Genomic DNA, 12,719 nt, shown 5'->3' with positions numbered 1-12,719 from the left:
TACATCAGTTAACATTTTGGTAGTGCGGGTGGTAGATAAGTCTTCATCTCTCATGTGTACCTTATGTGAAGGTTCACAGCCAGTGCTCACATAAAAAGATACGTACATTTCCTAGTGACATGTTTCGGTTTCCCTAGACTGGCTTGAGGAATATTGACTGCTCAGTCTTGAAGCACTTCATAGTGGTTGTGGCCCGATTGGTTCATTAAGTAGACAAGTTGTATATTGTCTTTGGTCCAGCTTTGTTTAATGCCTCGTCTAGATCAGTGCCAAAAATGAATGTAATGGGTGGTGTCCTGGGCCTACCAAGAGGCTTTCTGGGCTGCCATTAGACCCTTCACCTTTGGCAGGCTCTTCAGTACTTTCCATCTTCTCATGTTGCCTTGTTGAATTGAGCTCTTAGAAGTTTGGGTTAGATTCATTTCAATGAACTCTTTGACTGAGTCTGTAGAATGCTTTAAATGTTTGATTTGTTTAAATATTAAACAATAAAAAAGTAGAATTTTATATTTATTCCTAAATTTAATTTTCAGAGTTAACGATCTTGTCCCAATAACACTCAATGAGTGTTTTGGCTTTCCTGATACCTGTAATATCAGGGATTATGTAAATTAATTTAGGAAAGGCCCAAATTCCATATCCCACAAAGTATGATAAGTTAGCTAGGCTGTGTACAGTTACATTTGTCCCTGTCTCCCCTGGAGTAAAGAACTGCTTAGCTTAAGATTTAAAACAAGGACAAAGTTTTTAGCCCTCTTAGAATTTTTTTGGGAGAGAAGATGAAAGAAATCATCAGAAATGACTTCTTTTTATTTCACTTACAACGAGAAGTCAGCTTTCTTTATAACGGTAGCAGTCACCCTGGGCTCTCCTCTTTGAATCATGGTTCTTTCCTTCTGTCGTAGAGTCTGATGAGGAGAAACCACAAAGGACTATAGTGCCTAAGGAGGTGACACCAGCGCTGTGTTCACTGATGAGCAGCTACGGCGGTGTTTCGGGGTCAGAGAGTGAGCCGGAAGGTAAGGCGGGGTGCGACTCCTGATGCTTTTTGTCTTTGGTTCATGCTGGGCGGTTATAGCATGCAGCATCCTATCCCTTTTCAAGGCCCCTCGTCATATCTGTAACACCTGTGGGAGATGAATAGTGGTCCTTGCACTCCAGAGGATCAGAAGTTTATGGTCATCCTCAGCTGTGTAGTGAGCTTGTGGCCAGCCTGGGCCACATGAAACCTGGTCTCAAAAAATAATCAAATGAAATAAGATAGAATAAAATTTAAGTCTGTTGGGCACAGTGCTGTTTATAGAACATGTTTATGTAAGTTTTCTCACTTGGAATGCATAGTGGCCCTGTACTTGGGCTTGCCTGATATATTTATTTACTTTGAGTGTGTGTTGGACAAGCATGTGGGTGTATGCACATGGATGTGTGTGCAGAGGCCAAAGGTCCATGTTGGATGTCTTTGTAAATTGCTCCCACCTTCCTGTTTGAGATGGGATCTCACTGAAGCCAGAGCTTACTGAGGTTACAGATGTGTGCCACCACGCCCAGCTTTTTCCTGAGCTGTCTTCCCAGCCCTCACCTATTTGTTTTAAAGGATTGAAGAAATGGAATCCTTACAAGATTCTGTCTGAGAAGTTAGCATGCCTAGGAGACATATTTCACTTTTACATACGATAGTGTGTGTGGCTTTGTTGTAAAAAGCCGGTTTACCCTCCTGCAGCCTCTCTTTAGGGCCACATACTCAGTTGTGATAGGCTAATACTCTCATACAGTATAGTTTTAACCCAGATTTGCATCAATAATGTATGTGCTTAGTGAATAATGTCCTTAGTAAACTAATGTCCTATAGTTGGCTAAACCTGGTCCTTCTTGGTAATTGTGTTTAGGCCTTTCCTACTGTGAGAGAGTTCATGTGTTTGTGATGGAGCTGTGTGATCAGAGTAGGCGCTGTTGTTAAGAGTGAGAGAGAAGTGTTCATGCAGAATGAAGGGGGTGTAATTGGGTGAAGTTAGCAGTTCTTTGAGATAAGCACTGTTTGTGTACTTGGAGGATGTAGACTAAGGAAGAGCCGGCTTCGATACAAAGCTTAGGGTTTATGTATCTATCTGTGACATGGGAATTCTTTGCTATTAATGGGCTATGGGCTCTTCTGGTAGTTAAAAGCTACTTGGATTTTGAAATATAAGCTGCTGTGGATTTATCAGCGTATTCCTTAACAGATGGTTGCCTCCTTTTACTTTTAAGAAAAACAGTATTTGTTTCTTACTCTTGTTTCCCATATACTGATAGGTAGATGGAGTTATTCTTTAAACACATATTATATTTCTTCCCTATCAGTTGTATTTATAACATGATAAGGAAAAAAACTGTTAACAGGTTAATGAACCCCATAAAAACAAGGTAAACTAATGCTTTCTTCTATCCCTCTGGAGATGAAACATTTAATAAATACTTTGCATACTCTGGTCTTCAACTGGAGGCTGCCGCCATTTTTTAATTGGCTGGAAGAAAAGAAATTAGAAGTCTTTGAAATCTCATACCTCTGCTATATGAAATCTCACACTCGGGTTTAGAGAGGCTGAGTTTGTTAGCACTGGTGTGTAGCAGAACCTGCGTGAAAATCTAGGTCTGGGGACTGAATAATAGAAAGAAGCCAACTGTGTTGCATCCCCTTGTAGACTCTGCTTTGTGTCATTTGCTGTCTCCCTGAACAGGAAGGGACATGTAGGGTCTTTAATAGCCGCAGCAGATTTTTATGTGAATTCATTTTATCTTGACTATTTAAAGGCCCCTGCTTTAAGGAGAAAGCCTTTGTTTAGTACTGTTAAAGCTTAAGAATTATTTTATGTCGTTTGAATTCAGCTTCATCAAGCCATCCAGCTGCTCCCAGATGTCTTGTGTTAATTGTCTTCTAGACAGGTTAAAAGAGGGCCCTCGGGCAAGACTGAAGCCGTGAAGAGGTCATGCTTGAATCTGGGGTGGCCAGAATTATGAGTAACGAGTGTTTCGGGGGGTGGGGGTTGCCCTGCTACTTTTCCTGGCTTCATACAGCTCCCTTCAACTGGTTGTTTTCCCCTCAAACTGGCTCAGCTATGATTAGAGCCCCAAACTGAGAACTACTTTAAAATGCCACAAACCAAAGAATGATCTTAATTTAAAAGGGTAGCTGTAGTTAGAACTGATTTGAATTGGTGGACATTATATTAATATATGACAGTTAGCGGACAGATGTTAAGAGGAAAATACAAATGGCTCCGTGTCCTCATTCCTTAACAGAAAATTGACTGTATAAACTCTGCTTCTCCTGATCTTTGTGGTCCTTGGCTGAGTGATCAATACTGAAGGTTAAGGAATAACAGAGAGTGATACTGTGACTGTATAATTCTGTCCATTGTGCTGGACTCTGTAGTCGGCTTCAGGGAGTCTCAGCTGTACTGTTGTGTGGTTGCAGGCCTGTTTCCTCTTTTCCTCATCACTAAAGAGGCATCTTCATGTGGTCATGGCAAATACTCATACAGTGCTCACTCCATGCCAGGCCTGTTCTGTGTGCTTTACTCAGTTAGAACGACCTCCTAACCTGGATACCACTGTTTCCATTGTATAAATAAGGAGTGTAAGCGGGGATAAGTAGCTCGCCAGAAAACTCTTGAGTGATGTTGACTTGAGCCCAGTATTCTAACACACAAGTCTGTGCTTGAAATATATGCCCTAGAATTTCCACATTTGGTCCTAAGACCTGAATATGGAGAATGTCATACCATACTGATCCATGGTAAATAAATACAGAGTCACTGTTTGAGAGGAGGGGTAGAAACTCCTATCTTAGAACTTGTAAATTGTCCAGTGTTTGTATTTTTTCCCTTCTGCAGTAATACTGTGAAATCAGTTTCCAGGTGTCGGATGAACCTGTATTTGTGGGATAAAATCTACTTGGTAATGGTGTGATGTACTTTTATTACACCGATGGATTTGATTGGCTGACATTTTGTTGGAGGTTTGCATCTATGCTCAGATGGGACACTAACTGGGCCATGACCTTCCTTTTTTCGTGGTGGATTTGGTCTGTTTTAAGGGTTTGTGTGGAATTTTTTACTTTTTCATCTTTTTTTTATTTTTGTAGGATTTTCTGAACCTAGCATTTTTCTTTTGGAAAGGTTTTAAATTATGAATTAAATTTCCTTTATAGATACAGGATTAATTAGCTTTCTTGTTCCTTCTGAGTTGAATTTAACTGGTATAAAATTAGTCAATCGTAGTATTCCTTGTAATATTACAGTAATGTTTTCACTTTTCCATGTATTAAATATTCACCCATGTCCCATTTATCTTGTTTAAGTCTTGGCTGGGTACTTACTGAATTTATCTTTCCAAGGAGCTAAGTCTGGCTTCATCGAATTTTCTTTATTATTTTTCAGTGGTTTTCACTCAAATCCATACATTTTGTTTTGTTTTGTTTTTCTTTTTTTCCTTTAAGATTTATTTATTTGTTACATATACAGTATTCTTTCTGCATGTATGCCTGCACACCAGAAGAGGGCACCAGATCTCATTATAGATGGCTGTGAGCCACCATGTGGTTGCTGGGAATTGAACTCAGGACCTCTGGAAGAGCAGTCAGTGCTCTTAACCTCTGAGCCATCTCTCTAGCTCTTGTTTTTTCGAGACAGGGTTTCTCTGTGTAGTTTTGGTGCCTGTCCTGGATCTCGCTCTGTAGACCAGGCTGGCCTTGAACTCACAGAGATCTGCCTGGCTCTGCTTCCCAAGTGTTGGGATTAAAGGTGTGCGCCACCGTCGCCCAGCTTCAAATCCATACACTTTCACTCTTTTGTTTTTGTTGTTGTTGTTTTGTTTGTTTTGGTTTTTGTTTTTTCAAGACAGGGTTTCTCTGTAACAGTCCTGAACTTGCTTTGTAGACCAGGCTGAACTCGACTCACTGAGGTCCGCCTGCCTCTGCCTCCCAAATGTTGGGATTAAAGGTGTGCACCACCACCCCCGGCACATTTTTGCTCTTCATCTCCCTTTGTATATCACTATTGAAATTTGCCTGAACTTCAGACTCTTCATCTCTTACGTGAACATCAAACCTTTAAATTTGCCCTCATGTGTTGCCTTAGCCAAATTCTACAAACTTGATGCGTTACATTTTCATTTTTATTCTCAAATATTTTGTGACTTACCTGGTAATTTAAGAAATTAGTGTACGGGTTATTCTGAAGACAAAGAATCAAACTCAGTTTTTTTGTGTGTGTGTCCATTCAGTGGCCACACAGATTGCCCAGACCACTGTGAGGGAGGGTCCCCCACACGATATGGACGACTGAGTTCCCACACCTTCGGTCCATTTCTGACACTTGCCTACCTGGAGGGAGTGTCAGTTCCCGCCACTGCCCTTCTCTGGTGCCAGTTGCAAGTCCTAGGGTCTTGTTCTCGTGCATCTGATTGTGATTGGCAAGAAGTCAAGGTGCCCATTAGATAAAGAGTATTCCAGAGAATGCCAATATATACACCAAGTAAAGTGGTCCACAGGGCAAGGGATGGGAGAAGGAATCGTGTGTCCTTTCCTCTCTATGCTCACCACCCTCCAGAATTCTTCCTCAGTATGGCTGTCTGGGTTCTCTGAACTCCGTCCTCTTGAGTTTTTGTGAAAGTTCCATTGCATAGGCATGATGGGCGTCACCTTTGCCTTCAGCCCTCCCCTCCCTGGGAGTTGGAGGGTGTGTTGAAAGATCTGCCTGGTCTCCAGTGAGCAAGTCCCCACTCCCCACCCATCCTGAAGCTACTCAGGGGCTTCCAGCCATCAGTTAACTCAGAGGTGTACAGGAAGACTGTAGATTTCAAGAATTGTAGCTGTTATATGACAGGAAATGGGAGGGAATGGATATCTTAGAATAGCACTCATTTAGAAATATTGTTTAGTTTTCAAATATTAGGACTTCTACCTAGATTCCTGTTAATTAGTTTAATTTGATTCTATTTAAGTCAAAGATGTAACTTATATGCTTTTAGGTTTTGGGTTTTTGTTTGTTTGTTTTCAATTTGCTGAGACATCCTCATGGCTCAACACAACTAGCCAGTGAACTTGACAAGAATACACACTGGATAGAATGGTCTTTATCAGATTTTGGTGTTGGTGATAGACCTCTATATCTCCACTCATTTTCTGTCTGCTTTACTGAGAGTTGGAGCTTCCTTCTCTAATGATAGATTTGTATATTTGTGTGTGTGTGTGTGCAAGGAGGGGTGGGGGATGTAGTGTACACTCACTCAGAGGATAGAAGACAGTTTGCAGAAGTCAATTTTCCCCTTCCATCATGTTGGGCCCAGGGACCGAACTTGGGTCCTGAACTCGGCTTGGAGAAACGGAGCGATTTTGCTGGCCCCTGTGTATTGCTTCTTTTGGTTTCATGAAGTTTTAGAAAATCTGTTGTTGTGGAGCCAGTGAGATGGCTCAGTGGATAAAAGCACTTACTAGCTCGCCTGAAGACCTGGTGCATGCTTACACACACACACACACACACACACACACACACACACACACACACACACACACTCTTATAAAAAGAATTGATGCTTTATGAGGTTTTTGTTCTTGTTTTGAGAGACAAGGCCTCACCATGCAGCCCAGGCTAGACTGGAACCTACAGCTTCCCACCTGTCTTGTCCAGTGCTGGGTGGACAGGTGTGGAGCACTGTACCTCGTGTGTTTGTGTTCGTCATTAATTCAGCCCTTGAGCATTTTAAGCTGCTTTATTCCTGGCAATAGTCCTTGTCCTGGAGTCTGCTTCTGATCCTGGTGGAGCCCTGCAGCTCTCTTCTGATAGACATGTGTGTTGTGTCTCCATCCATCCTCTGCCTGGGATGTTTGACTTGGTGTACACAGTTGTCACGTGTGCGTCCTCGGTAGGTAGGATGTGGTGCTGGTGCAGACTGTAAGGCGAGGCATGCCTGCATTTTGGGTCTTGTTGGTTTCTGGTCTGACCATTTCTGTCTGTTAAACGGCATGTCCGGCCATCCACATAGAACTGTCTGCTGATAAAGCTTGAGATGTGTGGCCACACGCTTCCATTTTTTCCTTTCTTACTGCAGTGTCATCCGATAGCATCGCTTTCTCCTCTGCTGTTCGTTTACATGTCATTGGTTTGACTCTTTCCAAAGAACGTCTCTAGGTTTGTCCGTTACATCCTGCTCCCTGGTGTCCGTTACTCTTTTGAGTAGTCCCAAGCTGCTGCTTCTGTGAGTGCTCTCTAGACTCTTGAGGCACTCTCCTTAGTTCTTGGTAGTTTAAGCACCTAGTTGGGGCGTGGAGACTTGTTGTAAAAATCCTTCTTGGGTTTAAGTTATTGAGTAATCAAAAAAAAAAAAAAAAAAAAGATTAAGCCAGGCGGTGGTGGCACTCGCCTTTAATCTCAGCACTCAGGAATCAGAGGCAGGCTGATCTCAGTGCGTTCAAGACCAGCCTGGTCTACAGAGCTAGTTCCGGGACATCCAGGGCTACACAGAGAAACCTTGTCTGGAAAAACCATTTTTAAAAAAGTTATTGGGTAGCCAGTATTATGGCTGGGAGGATTATTACACCTTTTTATGTTTGTCTTTCACCACACTTAGAAATCCCTATCAAGACTGAAGCAGATGTTCCTACAGAAAACCATGTTCTCTATAGCAGTCCTCCTAAGAGTCCAAGACAAAATGTTAAAATAGCTGGCAGAATTGTCGCAAGAGCCAAGTGGGAGAGCCAGAGGATTGGGTTGAGGAAGATGGCCCTTAAGAGGAAAAAGAGTTACTGCCACCCGTTGTTTGAACCAAGAACACATCACCCATACCTCCTGGAAATGGTAAGTGGTGTTTGTTCATGCTGTGATGTCTGCGCTTTTGTCGTAAAAGTGGGGTCATTGGGGTGGTGTGTGTGTGTGTGTGTGTGTGTGTGTGTGTGTGTGTGTGTGTGTGTAGTGAAGGTGGGGTCACTGGGGTGCTGTGTGTGTTTCCAGGCTACATGTGTTCCTTGGAGACTCATATGTGACTGTCCTCTAAAGCTGTCTGGCATATATATGGCTGGTATTCAGTATATGCAGAACAATTACAGTTGCCCTCGCTGCTCAACACCAGTGAGCATAAGTATAGTTTAACTGTTGATAAGGAGGGATGTGAGGGTAAAATTTTCATTGGAAGCACAGCTAAATACAGTGGCAAGCTGAAGGAGAAGAAAATCATTTTCTGTTTTAAAATACAAATGCCTGTTGAGGGCTTCAGAGAGATAACTCCACAGTTTAGAGCACTGACTGCTCTTCCAGAGGACCCAGGTTCAGTTCCCAGCACCACATGCTGGCTCACAATTGTGTATGGCTCCCATTCCAGGGTATCTGATACTCCCTTGTGGGTTCACAGGCACCCATGCATACATACATGCAGGCAAGACACCCACACAGATAAAATGAAAATGAATGAATATATGAATGAATGAATCTTTTTTTTTTTTTAATGCCTTTGAAACAGCCTAAAAGTAATGTCCAGACAAGTCCTGGAATGTGCTACTCCAGGTCACATTTCCATTTGCTTCCCTCTGACTAAGCTTTATTTGATCTGTCTTGGCTTTAATGGTTTTGCCAGCATTATGTATTTGAACATTTACTAAACGCTTGAATCCGTAAGAAAGGGAGCACTTGGGTCTTGCTTCTGAGAAGGGAATGATGCTATTCAGAGGTAAAAATCTTTTCGTGTCTAAGAGAAACAGTTTTAGTGGAGCTGGGAAGTCTCTTGCTTATCAGGTGAGTGCTTCTGCTGTGGCCAGAGTGTCCTGTTTGTTCTGTCAGGGTTAGAGTCACACAGCTGCTTCTTATTAAGTCAGATCTAGAAAATACTCTGTGGTGTGACCATAACTGCTGGATACAGCCAGCTGCAGTTTTCAGACGTTTATCTGATCCTGTTGACGGTCACTGAGTGGTGCTCCTGATCTGTATTACAGACATCAGAAAGACATCCAGATGAAATTAAATCCTTTTTGGCAGATAACACGACTCCTTGGTTGCGTACTTTTTCTGGATACTAGGGAATTTTAGCTTTCAATGGTGATACGGAAAATCAAGGAATGTGGAGGTGTTTTTAGTGCTAGTTTCAGCTCTTACTGTATTTAACACATTTCTTTTTTTTTTTTTTTTTTTTTTGGTTTTTCAAGACAGGGTTTCTCTGTGTAGCTTTGGTGCCTGTCCTGGAACTCACTTGGTAGCCCAGGCTGGCCTCGAACTCACAGAGATCTGCCTGCCTCTGCCTCCCGAGTGCTGGGATTAAAGGCATGCGCCACCACCGCCCGGCAACACATTTCATTTTTACCGTTTATAGATTTGGATTTGGAGGATCCTCTTTATTATTTCTTACTGACTTTTAAAGAGTCTTTTAAAGCTATCGAGTCTTATGTCGCCCAGGCTGCCGTGGAACTCCTGTGCTGAAGTGGTGCTCTTGTCTCAAGGAGCCGAGTGTGCAGGGGAGTGCCCCTGCACCAATGAGCGTGCCCCTCCCACACACAACCACTCACCCAGTAAAGAGGAAAGGTCGTGACTTTTAAGTTAGCTTTCCTGTTCTTTGCTCTGTGTCCCTAGAGAGGAGCCCTAATGTGAACAAGATAGTTTCGCTGTAAGTTAAATGGAAAAAGGAAATGTGTATTTTGACAAATCTGCCTTCTGTTCTGTGCTCTTTCTTTTAGGAGGGGACACTTAGTATTTTAAGTTGTGTTTCTTGGACATTTTTAAACAGCTAATCTTTTTTAATGTATATTTTAGCTTCTAGCTCCAGACATTCGACATGAAAGAAATGTGATTTTGCAGTGTGTTCGGTACATCATCAAAAAAGACTTTTTTGGACTTAATACTGATTCTGTGAAAACTGAAGGTGTAAGTGAAGCATGAAAGAGAGCAGCATCCTCATAAGCAGAGAAAACCAAGACCTTTTCAAGACCGGATCAGTGTGAAACTGTAAGCCTCATGGCTGTTAGCTTGGATTTTAAGTCTGACCTTTGGCTATATGCAAATAAATGCACAGCTGGTCTTTTTAGAGAGTGTGTCTGTGTTACTGGGGTGGTAACCAAGCAGGGCTTCTTAGCTTTCCTCTCATGACCTCTTTTGCCCAAGGAATGTTTGTATGACCTCACACTTACATAAGTATACAAGACAGTTATACAAATCAAAGATAGAAAGACATAAAGAAAATTATTTTAAAGTAGTTCTTTGGTGTGCAGATAATTTCCTCATTCCTCATTCATTAAAGAGGAGCGTATTTGCATATTAATGAGGTAGATGTATCTGTCTGTTTTTATAGAAGAATTACGTCTTGGCTGAGTGTTTGATGCCACATGATGTAGAACATCTTCATCGTTTTCCAGAGTTGATTGATATTTTGATTTTGTAATTGTTAATGTATGTAGTATAAAATGGCAGAATTATGTAGAGTGCCATTTCAGAAATTGTTGGAAATTCTGTCCTAATCTCAAGCCAGAATCCATGTAAGGATTTTTATGAATCTCAAATCAGCAATGCAAACAGCAGTTTTTTAAATCAAACACCATGCAGCCTAGTGATAGATTAATTTGATACAAACATGAGAAACATAGCAGCAGAAAAATATTAAATGTCTTTGTTTTCTGTAACTAAACCATAAGAGCAGAAAACTGTAAGCATGGTAAGAACACTGCAGTTCACAGTCCCCCAGCTGTCTGGAGTCTGAGCTGAGGCTGGGGGTAGCTTTTGTTGTGGTGGTATGATGGTAGGCACAGTGCAAACTGTGTGTTCAGAGTTAAAACCACAGCACTGGCATGTACAACCAGACACTTTGGATTCGTTACATGTTGTGTTTGAATTGTTTGTGGTCGTAGTTCATTTGTACTTTGTCCTTTTGCACACTCAGTTGCACACACCCACGGCTGAAGGAGCCAGAGTGTAGCGTTTGCTGGGAGAACCTTTCAATTCTGTCTGTTTTTCTGGATTGCTGTCATGTAAGTAAGGAAGACTGTGGTTGGATTAATTAAGAATTGAAGACACTGCGTAGTAACAGGCCACACTTTTTTAAATGCTTAATTTAGCTGGACATAATTAGGGAGATATATTTTGCTTTAATCAAAAGCGATGGGTTTTTTTGTTTGTTTGTTTGGTTGGTTGGTTGGTTTTTTGGGACAGGGTTTCTCTGTTTAACAGCTCTGGCTGTCCTGGAACTCTGTATAACCCAGGCTGGCCTCGAACTCATAGAGATCCGCCTGGCTCTGCCTTCTGAGTGCTGGGATTAAAGACGTGTGCCACCGCCACTCACCTGAGAGTTGCTTTTAATAGTGGCAAAGGGTAGTATTTTAAAGAGCCTGGCAAAATGGCTCTGTGGGTAAAGCACCTGTCACACAGGCCTGGCACCCTGAGCTGTCTCTAGACCCTACATAAAATTGGAAGCAGCCGACTCCACAGGGTTGTCTTCTTGACCTTTGTCAGAGACCAAACATGGACCATGGAAAAGTACTAGCTAAGCCAGAGAACAAGCCCCTACCCTAAACCGGATACCCCCAAAGATAAAGAACAGGTCAGGCAGGTCAGGTAGCATAGCAACAGAACAATGGGCCCGGCCAGTGACCTTACCACCTAGCAGCCTCATGACTTGCACGAAGTCCTTCATCTGCACGTAGGGCACGTCGTGCACTCCTTCCGTCCTTCCTGCCCCCTCTCATGCTATATAAGCCTTGTTGAGGAGAATAAAATTTGCAGCTTGATCAGAACACACTGTCTTGCTGTCTTCTCTCGTGTCTCCCCCATCCCTCTCATTCTCTCCCACAGGTGGGTCGCCCCGTTGACACCCCGCTGGCCGGGGCAGACCTTCATGATTTCTCTGTCTGTCTCTCTCTCTCTCTAACACACACACACACACACACACACACACACACACACACACACACACGATAATAAATAAAAATTCAAAAATACACATCAAATTAATATAATCAGGAACTCTTGGAACTAAAATTTTTCTTTATACCACAGAGCTCTAATATTGAAAGTTAGAAGACCATAATGTGGTCTAAATGAAGTGCTTCTTAAAAGGTTCAAAATCAGACAGACCTTTGTCTAATATCCCACTAGAAATTATGTATAAGCTGGGTGATGGTAGTGCATGCCTTTAACCCCAGCATTTGGGAGGCAGAGTCAGGACGATTTCTGTGAGTTCAGAGGCCAGCCTGGTCTACAGAGCTAGTTCCCAGACAGCCAAGGCTACACAGAGAAACCCTGTCTTGAAAAACCAAGAAAAAAAAGAATATATAGTACTCAGTGAGTTCCAACTTGATTTTTTGTAGCAGAAAGAGTGGTTTGTGAGGTGATGTAAGTGTTCATCTGTTTCAAGATACACAATTAAGATTTATTTTCTGAAGATAGTTGCCGAGGGCCATGGAAGTACACAGCGGGTGACTAGTGTTTGGCAAGTTTAACGTGTAACTCCCTGATGGGAAGCCCCACCAAGCCCCACCACGGCCAAGCCGTGGGGTCACTGGCTGTGGAAATCCGTCGTTTTCTGTCTGTAACTTTCTTGGGTATCACTGCAATGCCTCCCTAATAGGAACAGCTGTGAGGTGCTTTCCACAGTCCTTGGATAGTGTGTTTTGCATCTCTGGGCACACATTTAGCTGTAGATTTATGTTTAGGCTGTATAATTCTGATGAGCAGAAATATTACCAGAATATTCTTCTTTACTGACACAGGAAA

The 12,719-nt window shown here is 42.3% G+C and overlaps 1 protein-coding gene across 1 annotated transcript in view; it reads left to right on the top strand.

The window, feature by feature from the left end:
- Window positions 1-10,041, top strand: part of Nufip1 (nuclear FMR1 interacting protein 1) — a 32,125-nt gene extending 22,084 nt beyond the window's left edge. Inside the window, exons 8-10 of the mRNA XM_052732713.1 lie at window positions 906-1,019; window positions 7,606-7,832; window positions 9,771-10,041. Of these exons, the coding sequence (XP_052588673.1) occupies window positions 906-1,019; window positions 7,606-7,832; window positions 9,771-9,896 (467 nt within the window). The 3' untranslated portion in view covers window positions 9,897-10,041. The remainder of the gene's footprint in view (window positions 1-905; window positions 1,020-7,605; window positions 7,833-9,770) is intronic.
- Window positions 10,042-12,719: the final 2,678 nt, after the last annotated feature.

The sequence above is a fragment of the Peromyscus californicus genome, unplaced genomic scaffold (assembly GCF_007827085.1).
Source record: "Peromyscus californicus insignis strain IS unplaced genomic scaffold, ASM782708v3 Scaffold_12__1_contigs__length_115047231, whole genome shotgun sequence".
NCBI classification, from domain to species: domain Eukaryota; kingdom Metazoa; phylum Chordata; class Mammalia; order Rodentia; family Cricetidae; genus Peromyscus; species Peromyscus californicus.
Note: the sequence above shows the minus strand (reverse complement) of the source record. Positions and strands in the feature narration are given on the sequence as shown.